Raw genomic sequence first — 20,996 nt, 5'->3', positions numbered from 1 at the left:
ACCGAGTTTTGACTCGGTATGGACCGTCGTAGCCTTGTTTAAGTGGTTGTTGTACAGCGTCCCGTTCAAGGAATGCATGTTGCATGTCTCTTACTACGTACACTGGTGAGCGTTGCTCACCAATATACGTAGCGTATGTGTTCAGGTGGTCACTTGATACATGCACTGGCGAGCGTTGCTGTCGGCGCGGAGTATGGGGTCGGACGCATTGTTGCAAAATGAGTACCCCCATTCTATTCCCAGTCCGTTCCGGGCAATCAGAGTACTATATTTCAATTATATTCAACTCTAAAGCCTGTTTCACATGCAGCGGTTTTGGCCCTAGAGCGGCGCGATTTCTGCCGTCGCGGCGCTCGTGCCGCTTAACCGCTGGTGCTGGCCAGAGCGCCGCGACGGCAGAAATCGCGCCGCTCTATTGCCAAAACCGCTGCATGTGAACTAGGCTTTAGGTTTGGAGACAGCGAGCCCATTCCACTCACTGAATGACTGAACCGTTCTTTCCATTACTCTGATTCCTAAGCCCATCACTCTCACGCAATGACGCCACATGGCATTATAATGACTTCACGTGACGTGATGTCGTCATTAAAACATCATAACGTCATATTGACGTCACCATTACATCCTGATGGCGTCATGGAACCACGTGACGTCACAGTACTTCGTGACGGGCCTTCGTAACGGTTCTTCAGGACGATTCGGCATCCGCTCACGACCTTCTCTATACTTACGACCACGTAACCTGAGCACTCCTATGGAAGAGCCTGCTCCCGGCCGAAGGCCTAGTTTTAGCGACGCCTAGTGAGAAGCGTTCTCACTGCGCGGCACAAAAACTATACTCTGTTTCACACTTATACCCCTGTTACACGGGCACACTTAACTGCAGTTACGCTAAACCACAATTAGCGCACAATACTTGCCGACAACATTCTGCGGCGATGCAGTCAGAGCTATGGGCGAACGTGCGCTTGAGCATCTTGAGCACCCATCAAAGCACTGCACGCGCTCTCTTCACTTCTTTTGAAATAGCTGTCCGAGTATATAGTGCGACATCTGTGCTGCCACGTAACCGCAGTTAAAGCTGAGTTAACCGCGGTTAAGTGTGCCCGTGTAACAGGGGTATAACAGAAGTATTAGCGTACAACGCTGTCAAAGCTACTGGCGTGAGCATGAGGCTTAATCTCCTTGATCATTTGCACACGTGCGCGCGCGAACAAAACCATAGACAAAGCCACGCGCTCGCGCCAGTAGCTTTGACAGCGTTGCATGCTAAGTACGAAACGGAGTATAGGTCCTCCTGTCTCGTCCGGTTTTTCTGTTATCTGGGAGTGCGTACCAGCTGATCACGCGTTCTGATTTCAAGAGCGTTTACGCTGTAATATATTTTGCTCCATGGAAAGGATACTGAAAAAGTCCAATTTGTTAATTAGTTTTCTTTTTTTAGTTTACGCAGCCAAGACGATATGGTATTAGCTACGCCAACGAAAACGAAAAGAAGAAAAAGATAAGAAAGCAAGAATTACGAAAACAAAGGCAGCAGAGGGTCACGGGAGGAAAGAAAAAGAAAAAGAAGAATTAAAACCGTAGTTGGTAGTCCAGCGGAGTGTCTATGTCTTTTTCTGTCCCTGCTTCTCACGCTTCATCTCTCCTCTAAGTTCAGCTGGCCCCAGTCCAAGTAAATTAGCTACGCCTCCGCGCCGCCAACACAGCATGGTGCAGCACGGAAATAACGAAACAAATATCGAATCCACAGATCTCTTACAGCTATATCGTTCTTCTTTCGTATTTTAAAACAGTAAACTTATCTTTCAGTTCCTCCAAACACCGACACAGCATGTGGTGGTGGTTCGAATTCGTACGCTTGTTGCGCAGGTCTGTATATATAGCAAAATCTCGGTATGCAAGAAACGTCTCCATGAAGCTACCCGTCACAAGCGAATTTAGACCGGCTCGCCAAGAATGGAGCGGTCAAGAAGAAATTGCTCATTTCACGGACCAAAATGGCGATCATACAATACTTTCCCACAATCTAGTGACTTTGCTTCCTGCCCGACCCCAGCCTCGCGCAGGACGCTCTTTCAAGCGCCAGCTCGTGCGTCTTCGGCCGACCGCTCATTACGTGTCCTCCGCCTCGTCATCTTTCAGCCTCGTCTCCCACAAGACTCATTTGAATGATCGAGATTATTTCCTGTGCTTATACAGAAAAATCAAATATTTAGTGCATGATGCCTTTAAATTTTGCTTTCTGAATTAAACTAATATTTTGCCTTATATAGAATATATTCGAATAAAAATAATTTGACACATATAATACTTCTTGAAATAAAATAAAATAAAAACTATTCTCATATGCACCAGGGACATCGTCGTCTTTAGAAAACTAGATCTTTTTGATCAAACTCATCACTTTGAGGGTGCCCACATTTTCAAAACTCTATCTACACGAACAGCATTATTTATTCAGGCAGGGACTATTGCAAGATTCTTCAAAGCAACAGGAAACGCCGCAGTCAACACGACCCCCGAACACATTGGAGGTCTTACGAATCTGTCCACTGGGAGTCCCTTTGCTCACTCTCACCTCGCAAACTGCGGTAGCAATTCCGTGCAATGGGGTACGAGGGACCACACAACCCGTTGAAATCATCGTAGCCCACCTCCCAAAGGGCGAAGCATCCTACATTCGCCTTGCGTTTCACGACCCTCATGATGTTCCTTAAGTTGTCCGGGCCGTGGTAGCCCACCCACTGTTTGCCCTTCACCGCGAACGTGGCGAAGATGTCAGCACTAACCAAGGACCAGTTGCCGGTGCACACCTCGTTGTAGGCGAGTATACCTGGAACCTTGGTGTAAGGGCCCGGGGAGCCGGGCCCCACTGTTGCCGCTCCAACGTGTTGGTGGTCCCGATTCCGCAGCGTAAATGTGAGGCCGACCAGGGGCAGTACGAAGCAGGCTTTATGGAAGACAGTCTTGCCCATTTCCGAACGAACGGCCTTGGGGAAACGCGTCACGTCTTCGCTCGTAACTGGAAACGTCGTCTTTCGAACGGTCGAGTTGATTTCGCTGTACAATCGGAAGAGCAGAAAGTCTGCCAGCTCTCCAAGTTTGGCGACATCAAAGCCGGTTCTACGAACTGTTTGTCCGTGCGGAAGAGTAAGAGCCAAGATTAAGCGCTTAGGCGCAAAACGGGATTTGACTTCTCGCACCATGTCTGTAAGCCGCCAGCGATCTAACTTCCGGGGATACCGCCAGTTTATCACAACACCGTCGAATGTCTTGCTCATCACCCACCGAGCCAAATTTTGGGCGAACGTCCTAATGAGGCTGTGCTCGGACACCATGTCCCTTAAGGTCCTCCAGTCTTCCCAGGTTTCGCCTAGTGCTACGAGTAGCTTGACCGCAACGTGGCGGTCTCGAAGCGCTAAGAACGTTTTATACGCGCCCTGATCCCTATCGTAGGGCTCATCAGTCCATCTTACCATAAAGGTGCTGTCGATGCCCGCTGCGGCGTAAATGATGTGCGTGCAAAGTCCGGCAGGTATCAGGAGCACGTCGAAGGTCATCGGTGATTTTCTGCGGTACGAGGTGTGGTTGAAGAAACAAAAGAGGAGGTGATCTGTAGGGCCAGGGTTCTCCAGTTCCGATCCTCGGAGGGCACTTTGACTCCGGACAGATTGCGGCACTGCGAATGTTGATGCCTTGAAGTCGTAATCTGCGGTTGGGGTACTAGTCAAGTTGACACTCACTTTGTCCAGTCGCTTGAACACCCGCTGAGAAGAGTGGCTCGTGTTACCCGCCTGGCACTCGATCGCCGGTGCGTACCGGTAGACAACCTTCTCTACCGGCGACGTGAGGTTGCTGCTGGAGGTCCGGAAGAAGAACATCATGCCCAGGAGGTACATGGCGAATACGACGAAGATGCAGAAGCTGATGCGCGTCACGTAGAGCATGGTGTTGGACTTGGCCATCTCTGTTTTGTAGAAGTTGAGGAGCCGGTCTTCATCCTCCCCGTCCGCGGACCTCTCGGTCCCCTCGAACGAGGAGTGAGTTGAGGCTTCGGAGAGTGGCGTTACGTTGGTAGCGTGGGAGGATCTGTGAGAGCTACGCGGCCGCCGAAGCTTGAGAATGCGGTGCGCAGGCGCGTGCTTACAGGCGACTCGTGATAATTGCTTGGACGCCATGTTTCCTCTGTCTTCACTTTACGGCGAAGAAGAGGAAAACTGAAAAGTGTGTATTGCTTTGCCGGTTAAAAGATGTTTCGTACTGTTAGGGTTGTTTTGTTTTAATACAGACACTGTAAAATTAGTATATAAACTCTGCTAACATACTATTATGGTTTCAGTGTCGAGCTTGCCTCCTGGTCAATCAATCCTTCAGCAAGCAGGAGAATCGCTATGGTTATGTTTTAGTTTGTCGCCGCTCCGTGAAGCTTGATTATGGTATTCTTCCGCAACGTGCATTCCACACCATAAATATTGTTTCTCTTGGTAGAAAATAAATGGGATGTATTTGTGCTGCAGACCGCTTTTAAAATTATGCTCTCGACAAGGGGAACAAAACGCGACTTTCACAAGGGACATCCTTGAGGTCGCAAGGTGCAGGTGCAATATGCATCTTCAAGAAACAGCCTTCAAGGAAATAAATGTTAACGCTTTACGGTTTTCATTTTTTCGTCATAGAGCACAATTGGTGGCGCAAAGATGTGAAGCGCGTCATTTCTACAGAAAATATCTATGCTCGGGGAGAAACTTTTGTGACAATTAACTCAAAGTTATGAGCGCTCGTACACTGGCGAACGTTGAGCTGCGATCATAGGTTAGCATGCTACAACTAACCTTTTTGCCTTAAATTCCCCAAAACGCCGCGATCACTTGTATGAAGACGTGCTTTTGCTTAACCATCGTCATACTTCATACTTTATTGGACTAGAAAAAAAGAAGAAAAGGAAGTAAGGAGGGCATGCGCTTTTCCGCAGAAGACGCTCGCCCTCGTTGCTTCGTTTGTTTAAAGTGCAATAAGTAGATGAAGTGTGAATTATGACCATTGGCTTCAGTGTACGTCGTGGTGAATTTATTATACGTCCACGGCACGTGAAGGCGCACTGTCATACAGCCTTCGCAGGGGGGCTAGATTTTTTCTTCCACCACAGCTCGGTTGGGTCGCTGGCATCAACGGGTAAATTACTTCAAAAATGTAATTTAACTACAATTACAATTACTTTGCTTCAAAATTAGTTTAACTAGAATTATAGAATTACAGTTACTATCCCAGGCAGCACACAATATTGAGCCCATATTCGCCTCGGGTCGGGAAAGTTGTGCAAGTACTGCCGATATTTCCGTTGTATCGGGAAAATTGTGGCGGTATACCATTTTGATATTGCCGATGTCGACGGTAGATCTATTATGTTGAGGCGACACAACCATGATATATATTGTACACGAACCGTGTTTTGCCCTGAATATCGTTTCTGAATCGGCAATAACTGCGCAGTATTAGGCATTCTGGGCCGATTCGAAAATGATATTGAAAGAAAGCCGGTAGTATTTCGACACCGCCGACGTCCACGGAATATCTGTTATATTGCACCGACGCAAACGTGATATAAAGTGTACGCAAACTGCGTAACCTCTACACGATTGTTTATTTTTCTTTACTTCCAAAAAGAGAACTTGGAAAGGGAGAGGGGGAGAGACGGGACGACACGAGCGAGAGAGGAGGCATAATAAGGGTTAGAGTGAACCCAACCTTTTAGTTCAACGAATTCCGAAACTATAGAGACGTGACCTCACGTGACCAGACTGATTGGCGCCCTCACTACCTTCACCGCCGAGTTGGCCGAGTCGCCGAGTTTCCGACACAGCGACACTTCGATTTTGCAGGGATCGCGATTGTAGCTTTGTGCGCGGCCGTCATACATGCTTTCGGATCAGAACTCGTGGTCGCTGCTGTTTCATTTGAATTACTATAATATAACAAGTCTTCACAAGGTATGCTTGGCGTTTGGCTAGTGAGAAAGATGTTATACTTGACGCAGAATTCAACCTGCATCACAGCTTCGGTTCAAGTTTTTATGCCGAATGTTCCTTATATGCAGCTTGCTTCAGAGTCCGAGTTGAGGTTTGCGCGGATAGCAACGTTGATCAATGTAGTCAACGTTTTTCGAACATGCACGGAAAACGTTGTACCTTCTGTGATATTGAGTGAAGTACCTCTTGATCGACCAGGTACGGAAGGTTTCAAGACTGACTTTTGTGCACTGTTGTGTGTAAGATTTCCGATAGCAAGTTTATTACTTCTAATGTGTATGATTTACGTAACAATGGAATGCCTTAGGTTGGCAAAAGAAGTGAGTTTGAAGCATTTATGACATACAGGCAGACAACGCCCCCTTGAAGTACTTTTAACGCGAGGCAGAATACACATAATGTCAGACCAATATTCATAAACGTTCACCACACCAACGATATAAAAAATTCCCCATGGTTGGTGAGTTAATTTTTTTTTCGTCTGTTCATTCCGCAGGCAGAGGTGCCAGACATCCCCACTTTGTCTGTCCCTCACATATACGCAACAGCTGAGAAGATTGTCATTTACGGCGGAAAACCAGGAGAACTTGTTCCACTGAGTGATCCCTGCACACTGGAGAAAGCCCTCGTGATCTACCTTGCCATCTATTAGATTAGAAACATTCACTACCCTCCATCGTAAACCGGAGACAAGGAAAAATAAAAAAACGGACAAAACAACAACAAGTCTCAAACACAGCTTCTAGTTTATTTGAACACCTCCTCTCTTATATATACACAACAACCCTCCTCTCCAAAGGTCGACACACCTCCTCTCCACTCCATCAACGACATCTCAAATTGAACCAATGACACATGCTACCTCCCTTCCTTTCATACCAACCAAAAACTGACCCCTTTCCAATCCAAGAAACAGGCACTCAAACCCTGCTAACAATGAAAACACCCCCCCCCCCCCACAAAAAAAAAAAAAAGATAAGTTTTACGGAACCGACCAGCCACAACTGATAACAGGCCTATCGAACAGACACGGTGTTAGCATTCAACCACCCCTCAAAAAAAAAAAAAAAAAAATTAAAGACATAGAAAGCGTTTCAGTTCACTTCCGAAACCCAAGGACGGTGTGCTGACACAATTGCCACGCTCCAAAATACATAAAGTCTCCCTCACAACTCTCCTACCATTTTCTTTCTCTTTATGCAATACCTGGGTATCCCCCCACTCAGGCTGACAGTGATTGCAGTCTACAACATGTTTAGCTATTTCTGAATTCTGCGCATTGTCTTTTACCGCCCTTTTATGTTCCAGCAACCTATCATTCAAACAGCGACCAGTTTGGCCTACATAAGACAATCCACACCGCAACGGAATGTCGTATACAACTCCTACTTGACAAGTTAAATCAGGGTTTTGGTGTTTCTTTAGGCAACCCTGACGACCACCCGAAAAGGGGGTTAAGCTTTCCAATTTATGTTGTGCCTTGAAAACTAAATTTACTCCGAACCTCTTGGCCACTGACTTCAAATTGTGAGATATTCCATGATAGTAAGGCACACAGACCACATTTTTCACAACCGGTTTTTCTACCGGAGCCGAACTGAACTTTCTTAAGTGTCATTGGTGTCATTGGTTCAACTGTGTCATTGGTTCAATTTGAGATGTCGTTGATGGAGTGGAGAGGAGGTGTGTCGACCTTTGGAGAGGAGGGTTGTTGTGTATATATAAGAGCGGAGGTGTTCAAATAAACTAGAAGCTGTGTTTGAGACTTGTTGTTGTTTTGTCCGTTTTTTTATTTTTCCGTGTCTCCGGTTTACGATGGAAGTTCTTCACCAGCTCGCCTGTGCTTTTACCCTTTCTTCGTTCACTACCCTTTCGCACTTGTGCAGCCGTTTATACTGCTCCATTTGTATTTAATAACTTTTCACGTAGTACCACGTGAAATGTAATTATTTACAAATTACTCTTAAAAAGCAATGCAAGAATTTTACAATTACAAATTTCTGGGAGCTACCCGACTTGGGCCATATAACTTTAAACGAGTTTTATAGATTGCAACGTAATTATTTGTTCATTCCTTGCCCCAATGTTTCAGGAGGCTTAAGCATCGCTGCATAAATTCCACGAATTGTACTTTTCTTTTATGATTTTGTTAAACTCATTATAGAACTTAACAGCTTAGGGCAATGAAGTACTACGTTCTTATATTTTGAATAAATAATTATAAATTAGTTCATATGCTGAAAGACGCCAGATCTCTAAAGAAAAAAATTGGGTCGACAGATTTTTGTTACCCAGGCAAATAAAAATGTGACAATTAGTCATATAGGACTATTTTATAAGTATCAATATAAAACTAAAATCGACACGAGTTAATACGACCGCATTCACATAGAAACATTATGGTATTGTGAATTTTTTACATTGAGTTGAATTTATAATTGCTCAGAAATAAATAAGAACTGAATCAGGGCTCCCTTATCAGTGACAATATTCACAGGTGCGAGGTCAGTCTCCAAAATGCTTATGCAAATAATATCCGAAGTAAAACCAACAGGAAATAAACTTGAAAATATTACAAAGATACAAATATGCGACGGTACTGGAAGACATGCATAAAACACTTTCGAAAAAAGAGAGAATAACAACTTCATAAACAATTAAAGTTCCCAAACTCGGCTGAAAGCTGAACTTGGTTTTTTTTCCCCAATATTTTGGCATGTTTGCGTCATTGTTTTATGCTCACACCGCAGACGGCGCTAAACGGAGCCGTTGAGGCAGACTCGAAAGTGGATTGTCTCTCAGCCCCCCAGTATAAGCAACAGAAGAACAATGCGACGCTATTTTTTTTTGCGTGTGCGTGTGAGCGCGTGTCTGTGTGCAAGTGTTCCACCGAGAGCTAGGCGGGTTGTGCGGGCGCTGACGCGTTCAGAGAGTTTCTGTCGGCGCCGCGAAGTTTCCAAAAGTAATTGTAACTGTGCCTGAAATTTCACAATTACTACCGCTAGAAAGCATTTAAATTACAATTACAATATTTTTTACCCGAAAGTAATTAGCTACAATTACAAATTATCAAGAAAAGTAATTAACTTACAGTAATTCACTTACTGTAGTTGAATTACCACTGAAGTATGCAACAAGGAACGACGGAAACTCTTTGCCAAAGCTGTTGGGAGCGAGCGGTTCTCCAGGCAGTCTCAAGCAGGGCCAGGCCAGGACAGGAACCGCAGGTCGACTCCCGGCAGGAACATCACGAGACGGGAGGGTCCCTCGTGACATACTTTGTTTTATACATATATACAAAGTATCTACATCGTCCGAGAGCACACATGCGACCTCCTGTTTGCTCCTTTTATCTGGTCGTTGTTCGGTACTCTCGCGGCTGGCAGTCAATGGTGGCCGAGCTGCCAACAAACGTCGTGTCCAGGCCCCGCCCACTCATCCCCTGACCACGCGCGCGCACACACACACACACACACTGCAGTGGCGGCCGGGCTTCACATTCCGTCGCCGAGGTACTCTCTCCCTCGAAAGCCGCGCCGAGGAGGTGACAACAAAAGGCCCACTGTCAGCCCTGGAGATGATGACCAAAATAGTGATGAACCCTCCATTAGGTGGCGGGAAAGGGTTCGGCCGGACCATCTGCAAGTAGCGTCAGAGGATAACCCGAACCGAACAAACCCTCACGAAGGTCCCGCAGCTGCGCGCCGTCCAACCGGAATCTTCGTCCGTTAATCCCGCCGGTTCCTGTGTCGACTGAGACCGTTTCGGGCCAACGTAATCGCAGCCAGAAAGAAGGGTCCGGCTCAATTTCGCGCCTAGGTGTGGCGACGTCAACACGGTGGTCTTCCGTAGAAGGCCACAGCAATCCCAAGTCGTCCCTCGCTTCGTTTCCGGGCACAGCTGACCGGAGCCACGTGGTGGCGATACTCAAGGCGTTCAACGGTGCCGGTCAAATTAGATAGGGAAGGTCTGGTCCGGGGGTCTTTCACAACAAAGCGCACACACGTAGCGTCGCGCACAAATCAACGCCTACGCACACCATCGTTTACACTGATCTGGCACAGACCTTGCTGTCGACTGCCGGCGACGACGGCGCAGGAGAAGGCAGAACCACCAAGCACGTTCAGGCTGTCGCGTGGGTCGTCACCACCCTCGGCATCCCGAACGCGGCTGCACTTTGGACCACTGAAGACGTCGACACTACTCAAGCGGAACTTAGGGATCCCAGAGGGTTCTTCAAACTTTTGCACCAACACACATCCCACAAAGGCTCCTGCTGTTTACCGACTCGACCCGCGCGTACGAAACGTGCAGACGAGCGAGCGGGAGCCTCTCAAAATACATGGAAATAGTCGGCGAGTTGCTCGCCGCGTTCCAAGAACTTCCAGACCAGCTCAACATCCAAGCTACAATTTTTATAGGTGCCCGCGTATGCGGGCATCAACGGCAACGAGTGGGCCCACAGCGAGCTGCGAGAAGCAGTTCGCCAGATGGCATCCGCGCCGAACGCATTACACAGGTCAGGCGGCGAGGCAGCAGGCCCAGCCGACCCGTCTGCCGTCAAGCAAATCGCTAAACTGCGAAGACGAAGAACCCTACGGCACCTCCATGAGGAACGGGAGGAACGCCCAGACCAGCAACTGCGTCCCGTTCCTCCTATGCCAAAAGACCCACCGAAGAGCACTCAGACCCTCGTCCACCGCCTCGCGACCAACACTGTCCTACCCCCGCAGCTGCGGCACAAGTTCTTCAGCGACGACTCCGACGAGGGGGCGTGTCGCCGGTACCGCAGGACCGCGACGGCTGCCCATGTTTTCCGGGAGTGAGAGCGCACCCTCACCTTCGAAAAACGAAGCTGGAGGAACTCCGAGACGAGATCCGCCCGGCGACGTATGTCGATTGGATTCTGCCCACCAGTTGTGACAACGCGGTCGTCTACCTGCTGTGGAGAAAGCTGTCGGAGTTCGTCTACGACGACGAAGGCCACGGCGGACGACTTTGCAGCATCCGGAGGCTCTCTGACTTAAATCCACCTAGACCGCCGTGATGTCAATGGCGGAACCTTAGGCCCGCACTGCTGCAGATGACAGTGGTGCACTCTATGCGTGTATAGTATGTATATACATAAAGAACAGGCCAATAAAGAACGTTCTAACAACGACCCATACTGGAAGTGATATGACAATTCGAAATGGCGGCGTCCTTGTGAAGTGGGTCTATTTAAGCTCCCCAATGCCCAACCTCCCGTAGGGAGCTGAGTCCCTCGTCCTTCAATCTTGAAATCCAAATTTATGCAGGAAAGACACTCTTCACACGTGCAGGAGCCACATAGGGAGTATTCACTGGCGGCCATAGCTGTGTGCGCGACTGCTGAGCGCGTGCTGACGACGGGCTTTTACAGCACTTTTGTAACGTGCATTCCGCACCATCCAGACTGCCGCTCTTAGCAGCCTATTAATGTAAGCTCGTTCTGAGCATGCGCTCTGAACATAACTGTGGTGTCAAGTGAACACCCCCTATTGACGACGAACGCAATGGAAAACATCACTGTGGTCGGCCTTTCATGATGGCCAAATGCTGAATGTGACGTCAGCAAAAACTTTTTCAACGACGGAAATAAGCGGAATACAAGTTCTTCAATTTTGACGGTGCTGGCAGTGTTGGTTTCAGAGCGCTTTGATTTCAAGCTTTTACCATGCTCATTACAAACACCATCTAAATTTTTGTACTCAAAGTAATGACGTCACGAACATCTATAAGACGTCCCATGAATACCCTCTGTTGGCGACGAGAGCAATCAAAAGCGTCGCTTTGGTCGACTCGCGAGGAACTGGCGGTCACTGTACAGCTCCATCGGGTTCAGGCGATCCGATAGATTCCGCCGCGGCACCGACGGACCGAGCGGGTACATAACGCCGAACACAAGGTCGCACGCAAGAGTAGCGAACTCAAACGACGCGATCCTGCGAGCGGCGTCGCTCCGGTAACCCGCGTAACCCGCCATATTTTGCGATAAATTGAGGCTCGACGTGTTTGAGGCGAGTTGAAGGGTGGCGCCACCGCTCGCTTGAAATTTTTGGAGAAAAGTTCGAGTGAAGTGCGAGGCGAGGGAGCGTTTCGAGGGAATGAGGATTTATGAAACGTAATGACACCCACTCAAGGGCGTTGGAAGTTAAGTTAGAGTGAAGTGGGATCTATGAATTCGGCGGTCTCCTCAAGTTCGTATGGAGTGGTACACTCACATACCATGGTTCTGCGAGTGTTCTCCGTTAGCCTATGATGTTACACGCGTAATGTCTGAGTTTTTGGTTGATAACATGGTGAAAAACGTAACCGAGTAGGCCGGGTTCGGGTAATACCTATGCGAACGGTTGACCATCGCATGTCTTCGCCGTCGTCGGAATGCTCAGGTGAATGATACATGGATGATACACCGCCTATAAATGGATGATATGCGGCTTCACGAAAAAGCATAAAAGAAAAAAAAAAGCATAAGCATATTTGGTTAGTGGCTAGGTAGGGGCCAGCTACGAACGAAACTGTGGAGCGGCCATAGTTGAGGCTTTTCTGTGCAGCATTGGATTCTTTGTTTATCACGTGATTGAATTTGGCGAATAGCGGCGCGATGGCCCACGGAAAACAGACGCGGAAGTCTAGCTCCCGTACAGGAGGATCGGTGACCATGTGGTCTAGCACACACCAGCTCGGAGCGCGTAAAGCGAAAGCTCGCGCTTCAGATTCTGCCATCTTTCCGCAACGTGCATTCCGCACCATAAAGATGGTTTATCTTGGCAGAACATAAATGGGGCGTCGTTTTGCTACAGACCGCTTTTAAAATTATGCTCTCAGAAGCAGAAAACTCGGGACTTCCAAAAGGGACATCCCTGAGGTCGCAAGGTGCAGGTGTACTATGCATTTTCAAGAACGAGCCTCCAAGGAAATAAAAGTTAACGCTCTAAGGTTTTGATTCTTTTTTCATAGAGTACAAATGGTGGAGCACAGAAGTGAAGCGCGTCATTTTTACAGAAAAGATCTATGCTCAAGACAAACTTTTGTGACCATTAGCTCAAAGTTATGAGCGCTCGTGCGCTGGGGAATGTCGAGCTGCAATCATTGGTTGGCACGCTACAATTCTCTCTCTTCCCTTAAATTTACAAAAAAAAAAAAGAAAAAACAATAAAAAACCACAATCACGTGCGTACTTTTGTTTGGCCATCGGAATACTTCATATTTTATTGTACTTGAAAAAAAGGAAGTAAGGAGGGCGTGCGCATTTCCGCAGAAGACGCGCGCCCTCCTTGCTTCCTTTGTTTTCAATTGCAATAAGTGACTGAAGTATGAATTATGACCATTTACTTCACTGTGCGTCGTGGTGATTTCATTATACGTCCACAACACGTGAAGGCTATACACGCGCAAAACATGATGTAGTACGCAGGAAATATCACAAGCCACATGACACTCTTCGCCGAAAGGCAAACCACAGCAAAGGCTGCCGGCTGAAAGATCTCTGGAACGCGTCTTCGTTGTGCTCTGGTCAACGATGCTATCCGGGATAAATATATATGTTTTTAATTACGGTGCCGATGACATCGTCTTGCGCGCAAACACTTGTATATCCCACGACCGGCTAAGTGGGAAACGCGCGCTGTCATACGGCCTTTACATGGGGGCCAGTTTCTCTCTCCCAACGCACCTCGGTGGGGTCGCTGTAAACTCAATTCTCCTAGAGTTCCTGTATAGGCTCCTTGCACTGACGTCACATCGCATACTTTTGAACACAACGTAAAAGGTGGAGAGGGAAGCTGCTTTTGTAAGAAATTTGAGTGACAAGTTAAAGTGGCGGTTCAACGATATTTAATTGGAATGTTTTTCACTTTACACGAGCTTACTGGCACTAGTGGTACTCAAGGATCTTACACGCAACGCCACTGCCCAAGAAACTCCTTTGTTGCGCTCTAATTTCGAGGACAAAACCGAGTGTTTTCATTCAATCTCTCCTTCGCAAAACCTGATGACGTAGCTGGGCGGTATCAGTACCGCCCAGTGACGATATCGGAATGCGGCTCATAGACTGGACCCAAGCATTGCGTGGGCACTCGATTTGGGCTCGTGATAATCTATAGCTCGAGAAGCATTCGGGTAGTGCCCTGTGTCCAATCGCTGCAATGACGACAACAGCCGAACCATAAAGGCCCGTTCACACTCTTGCGACCGACTAAGACCGACAGAAACCAGCCCGGTTTTTAAGCCTCTTGCGATCTCTTAGGACCACCTCCGCTGCAGTGCATCCAGTCCTAAGAAGGCGCAAAAGGCTTAAAAACCGGTCTGGTCTCTAACAATGTCTGGAACGCAGCGCGTGTCCTGTGCCTTGCCAACCCCAGCGCACGGCTATGATCAATAGAGAGTTTTAGTAGATCGTGTTTTCAAGCCACGCTAATCGTAGCGGGAGCTCGCGCTGCCACTTCGATGCATGCTGTGAAGCGCGCGCTCGTGGCGGTAGCGGGCCTTTGAAAACGATCTACTAAAACTCCCTAATATTGGCGGCATGTAATCGGCTCCAGATCACGTGGCCGCTTGTTCTGGCAGCGAGTTGAGGGGTGAACTTTGCTCGTTTTTTTTTTTTTCTGCAACTTCGATTGCGTGTGGTGAAAAACGAACGGGTATTTCAAAGGTCATTAACGTCAGGGATCCGTTCTAATTGGTATTTGTGCAAAACTCAAAAATCGTTGCATCGCCCCTTTAATCTTCTATAATCTTCTGGGAGGAGAAGAGCGACGACTGCGCAAATCCGGGAAGCACAAAGGAGGATCCTGATAAGTGGGGAGCTCCTCCTTCGCCTTTTCTCCGGAGGTATTTCCGAACTGACATCGTGTGCAAGCCACGTATATGCTCCTTGCACTGACGTCACATCGCATACTTTAGAACACCCTATAAAAGGAGGAGAAGGAAGTTGCTTTTGTGAGAATTTTGGGTGACAGGTTAATCTTCTTGAATCTTCTGGGAGGAGAATAGCGACGCCTGTGCAAATCCGGGAGGCTCCTGATAGGAGAGAACCTCCTTCTCCTTTTTTCGGGAGGTCATCAAAAATGGCGTCATGTGGAAGCCACGTCTTGATAAAAGGGGAGCTTCTTCTTCCCCTTTTCTCTGGAGGTCATCAGAAATGACGTCATGTGCAAGCCACGTATACGTGGCTTGCACACGGCGTCACGTATACGTGGCTTGCACATGACGTCACTTCCGATGACCTCCAGAGAAAAGGGGAAGAAGGAGCTCCCCTCTTATCAGGATCCTCCTTTGTGCCTCCCGGATTCGCCCAGGCGTCGCTATTCTCCGAGAAGATTATAGAAGATTAACCTGTCACTCAAATGCTTTACAAAAGCAGCTTCACTCTCCTCCTTTTACTTGGTGCTCAAAAATATGCGATGTGACGTCAGTGGGAGTTGCGCGTTCATCTCCGCAGCGCCGCCTTTTCTGCAAGGCATGTTGATCCCGCTCGTCACGTGACTAAATTCGGCGAATAGCGGCGCCGCGCGTTCGAGGCGCGCGGCGCGCTCAAAAGCAGGCAGGCCTACGCCGGGGCGCGTGCAACGTCTCCGGTGGCTCCGAGGCGAGAGCGTCGGCCTACGGACCCCACGTGGCGGGTTAGAATCCCGGCCGAGGTGCCCGCAATCTGACGAAGGCTTATTACGGAGAAGACGCCGTGTAACCGAGCTGTCGTTTGCACGTCAAAAGATCCCCAGGTGGTCGAAATTAATCCTCAATCGTCCGCTTGGGCATGCCAGATGCCCGTTGTTGTTTTGGCACGTTAAACCCCCCAAATTTGATTTGTGCAACGTCTTACTTTCCTCACGGCACTTGACCCGGCTCCTCACGTGTTCGGATCTCGGCGAATAGCGGCGCGGCGGCATGTGGAAAAGAGACGCGCAACTCTGGCTCCCGTAGGGAGCCTATACAGGAACTCTAAAGCCCCTCTATCCTGGGAAAAGTGATGCCATTCATTGTTGTGGAAATGCTCGAGACACGTGCTGCGCTCCACCGCTGGGAAGAACGTTCTGCCGCAATGAAATTCCCAAGATCTGCACGTTGCACGCGCCTCGTGCATCGACGCACTTTGCGCTACCTTTTCAACATGAAGAGGATTTAAATCCTCCTTTCAATCCTCCTACAGTTCCCGTATCCACCTTTTTCTTGTATTCTCGTGCCCAGCGCCTAAAAAACGTAACCGGCGTGGGCGAACAAAAAAGTTTCAAGCTGCGGACTGTAAAAAATAGAGGGTAGGCAAAACAAAAATGTGTGACGGGTACGCTTATATCATAAATTTATTCTATCGCCGTGGTGACGGCAAAACAATGTTTTGAATCAAAGCCGATGACTACATCGAACCCGCTCAACCGAGCAGGTCCGGTGTACCGCAGTGCTCGGTCCTCTCGCCCAGCCTCTTCAACCTGGCCAACTTCCCCCACTTCTTGAAGCGATTCCGTCGCTGCGCTTCGCCGTATACGCCGATGATGTCACCATCTGGGCAACGACGGGATCGGCGGGCTAACAGGAGCACACGCTTCAGCTCGGCCTCCACGTCATACAGGGCTTTCTTCGAAATATGGGCATGACCGCCTCAGCCTAGAAGAGCGAATACGTTGTGGTTCTAAACGGGCCCCACAGAAAACGAGAAGCGAAGCCGCCCGCTACCAAATCGCCCTCAGCATGGCCGGCCAAAAGATACGGCGAAAACCCTCCGTTCGGATCCTGGGAGCCTACATAGATCAACACGGTAAAGGCACCACGCGGATCATGAGAGTCGCCTCGCAGTGTAGATCTTGTGCTGCCGGTTACGTCAGCACAAGATTTCTCAACGACGGAAATAAGGGGAATGCAAGATTTAAAATTTTGAAGGACTTGTCAGCGTTGGTTCCAGAGCGCTATAGTTTCAAGCTTCCACAATGGTCATTACAAACACCACCTAGCTTGTTGTTTGCAAAGTAATAACGTCACGAGAAGGAACCATATGAGAGCAGGCCGGGTAGATGGGCTTAGTCTCCTCGAGTTCGTATGGAGCGGTAGACTCACATTGCCATAGTTTTGCGAGTGTTCCCCGTCAGCCTCCCATGTCACACGCGTGATATCCGAGTGTTCGGTTGACAGCATCATAAAACCTTACCAAAATGGGCGGGAATCGGTTAAAGGGACCATGAAGGCAGTTTCGAAGTTTTATTCGACGATTGAAATGGATGTCAGGCACGTCTCAGATACTGTTGACCAAGTTCTAGCCCGAACAGAAGTTTGGGTGCCGCACCGACCGAGCAAACAGGCGCGGTAATAATAGCGCCGGGAACAATGTCTGAGACCCCACCGAGGCGGCGGCAGAAAGGTGAACTAAAGTGCGCCGTCGAAGCGTGACGACAACGGGCTCCTCGTCTGGCGATTGGTTCAAACGATAGACGCGCTCTTGGTTTCAATTTCGGTGGTGAGATGTGATAAAAAATTTGTATTTGAACGTTGGATAATCTTTTGAAGTTGTAGCTGGGAATTAATAGGTTTCATACCGTGTATAAAAGCATAATCTGAAGCGATCCCTCCGTTTGTCACTGGTTGAACGTATCCCTCACTGCTACCTCTTGCGCGTAACAAGCATCGAGCAACCATGGACAAAAAAAGAAAGAAAAAGGTACGAGCGCCGGCGGCGGCGGACTTTTGGTTTTGGTTTCGTGCGTCGTCTTGTGTTCGCTTTGCGAACTGGTGTCTCACCAATCATGCCGCGTTTATGTGCAGTAGTAGGTTGCGCGAAAGGTCGGCTAAAGACGTGCGGTCGATCGGGCGACGTTAGTTTGCGTAAACTGCCGACCGATGCAGCAATGCGCAGCATTTGGTTGCGCGCCGTCGTCTTGCGTAGAGCTGTGGACGGCGGTGTCAGGATTTGTTCGTTGCATTTCCGACCAGAAGACATTGACCAGCACCCTCACGTCAGCCGGAGTCTGGGTAAAAATGGGGCGGGGAGTCGCTCTGAGGCGGCGACCGAGGAGTTGGGGGTAGGTCTGGGGCGCCCTCGTAAAACGCCAAATCCAGAGTTCTGCGTCCTTAGCAGCATCTCCCGTTCAGTTGGCGTGAGGTCGCTGAACGGGAGCTCAAACTTGTTTGCGAGCGCGGCGTTGTCGTCCATTTCTTCCAGGTTTTCTTCAGAGACCGCCTTGCACTAGAGCGAACCACGGGAACCACACTGAGTGTGCTCTAAATCCTACCGATGCCGACAGTGCTCCCTGACGTCACTTCTCTTTCCATAGGCGAAAAAGGGAAGAAATCTGAATGTTTGTTTGGGTTTCGCAAATTTATTTGCAGGTACAGAAATAAGAGTCACAACGTTCTAGAAACAATTGTGTGGCATGCCAGGACCCCAATGCTTCCAAAAACACCTTCTATAAAAAAAAAAAAAATGCCTTCATGTTTTTTTTAATACCTATGCGGCCCATTTGACCCTCGCATGTCTTCATCGTCGTTGGAATGCTCTGGTGAATGATACATGGATGAGATGCCGCTTATAAGTGGATGATAAACGGCTTCACGCAAAAGCAAAAAAACAAAAACAAAAAAATGCACCCATTTAACTTGTGGCTAGTTAGGAGCTAGCGGCTAACGAAACTGTGGAGCGGCCATAGTGGAGGGTTTTCTGCGCAACATTAGATTTTTGTTAATCATATGATTTAATTTGGCGAATAGCGGCACGACGGCCCGCGGAAAACAGACGCGCAAGTCGGGCAACCAGGTACAATGATTGCACGTCGTCTCAGACTCGGGAGTTCCTAGAGGTTCGACAGCGGGAGGCGGGGCGGACGGCACTCGGGGCACACAGGGGGACTCCAAACGAAGGGGTGCAGGGGGACCTCGGGTGGTCTGCTTTTGAGTCGAGGGAAGCGGTGGCTAAGCTAGCTTACGAGAGGCGTCTGTGCGGCCTCGGAGAGGAGCGATGGGCCATGAGGGTGTTTAAGTACCTCGTGTACAGGAGTGTAAACACGCGCCTGACCAGACGGGTGGCCAGGCTCGCGGGGAAGTATGAGGTACCACCGACCCTGCTGAACGGCCGGCCACTCCGAGAGGGGGTTACGGACCTCAAGAAGCACGTGCCGCAGGTCGAGACGCGAAGGTGGACGGAGTCGACCACACGAAAACCATCAATGACTGTGTACGCGGCCTCGAAGCGGGCGATCGAGCGGGAGCAGCTGTACGATGACTCCAGGGGCAGCGGCTTGCTTTTCGAGGCACGCACGGGAACCCTGAAGACCAGGCTGTGGAGATCGCGATATGACACTGGGGTCCCAATCGCCTGCGTCACCTGCGGAGCAGCAGAGGAGACAACCGAACATCTGGTGCTGCAGTGCAAGGCCCTCAGCCCGCGCTCCCAGGTGGACCATCTGCCGGACGCGCTGGGCTTCTGGACGGCGGAGCGGGGGGATGACGGTGATCGAGGAACACGTCGAGACCACCAAGCACCGACTAGAGCAGTGGTGGGAGATTTCCTGGCGGCTGTGGAAGAGGGAGAGGCGAGCTGGGCCGGACGTGCAAGCACAAGCCGGAAAACCGATTTTTTCCACCCAAGTCGACCTGCCCCACACCGTGGACCCGACCGAAGCTCCAACAGAACAAGAACTCGGCTAGGTTTGGCTAGAAACCAGGCTGAGCAAGCCTTTTTTTTTTTGTCAGGCCATCGCCGGAATTTCCGGCGAACGGCCACCCGTTACAAAGGGGACGCCACTAAATCCAAATCCAAATCCAAATTCAATGTCTTATAACGTTTTGTAGCGTGAGCTACACTGGCCGATGTTGAGCAGTTTCGCATGGCTCACATAATGAGCCGTGCTCCTTGCTGCGCATGCGTGAGGAGCAGTGACGCCACACGACGCACAGCTGGCGCGCCGCAGCCGCCGGCGCCGCGCGCTCCGCCGCTGCTGCGCGCACCTCGCCGGTCTGCGCATTCTAGAGGAGAGACGTCATAGCCGCGGCAGACGCACTAGCGCCGCTGCGTGCCCAGCTGTGCGCCTCCGTTGCGCAGTAACCAAGTCTGACGCTGCACCGGAACCGCTTGATAGCGCCTCTTATTTTGTGCGCATAAGCACACGCTACGTATATCCTGGCACAGCCGAGCTAAGCCACCGCAATTTTTTTTGTGGGTGCTTCTAGTGTGAAAAATGACATTAACAGACTATTACATTTTAAAGCTGCATAACACATCAACTTCTACTGGTTACATCCCGTGCTCATAAAGGCACCCAAAGTTACATTAGATTTAGGGGTCTGATTTGCCCACAAATTTCTAACTTCAATGTCATCTTCTTACTTTTTGCTATTTTACCTAAACAGTTGTGTATAAAAACGCTTTAACTAATATAATTCCCCCCAAACATGTTCTTGCTTTAAATATGCTTAGAGAGCAAGCTGCTACACATATTGAGCAAACAGTTTCATCGACCCAAGGGCCTGTGGGGCTCCCCTCGCCCACTGGCGAACGCCTAATAGCCGCGACTTCCATTGCTATATACGTGACGCTTCCCATGACTCCCAATTCAATGGGGAAATACCGAAGGCTGCTGGTCATCTAGCCATACAAAGTACCCCAAACCTGTCCGCGCCGAGGACAGTTATTATCTGAAAGCGGGTTGTATTCTCCCAAGTAAAGTATTTGAGCTTACGATGAACGATGAGACGGAAAGAAAAAAAATTAAACGACGCTTCCTTTTCGAAGACACACAAAAAGGCAGGGAGGGTACCATTTGGCTAAGTAGGTCGTAGATTCACGCGGGCGGTTTTGAATCAAGCTTCTTCTTTTTTTTTTTCTGCAAAAACCCCAGTTTTTAAACGCGATATTTTAGAGCGATACCTGGGAATCATCTTCAATCGCTTGCAATAAAAAAAAAAAGAAAAACAATGACTTTGGTGTTGTCACTGTTCCCCTAAAATATACTTTTTGTAGGATGT

General features: G+C 49.0%; 1 protein-coding gene and 1 pseudogene across 1 annotated transcript; one reads left to right on the top strand and one right to left on the bottom strand.

Moving 5' to 3' along the window:
• Positions 1-2,540: 2,540 nt before the first annotated feature.
• On the bottom strand, positions 2,541-3,968 carry LOC120842665 (chitinase-3-like protein 1). Its single transcript, XM_040213823.1, has one exon. The coding sequence runs from the start codon at positions 3,966-3,968 to the stop codon at positions 2,541-2,543; it is 1,428 nt and encodes a 475-aa protein (XP_040069757.1).
• A 13,226-nt stretch (positions 3,969-17,194) lies between these two features.
• LOC115327903 lies at positions 17,195-19,679 on the top strand (annotated as a pseudogene).
• Positions 19,680-20,996: the final 1,317 nt, after the last annotated feature.

This window comes from Ixodes scapularis, unplaced genomic scaffold (assembly GCF_016920785.2).
Source record: "Ixodes scapularis isolate PalLabHiFi unplaced genomic scaffold, ASM1692078v2 PGA_scaffold13__105_contigs__length_92229423, whole genome shotgun sequence".
NCBI classification, from domain to species: domain Eukaryota; kingdom Metazoa; phylum Arthropoda; class Arachnida; order Ixodida; family Ixodidae; genus Ixodes; species Ixodes scapularis.
This window is presented reverse-complemented; position numbering and strand designations above follow the sequence as displayed.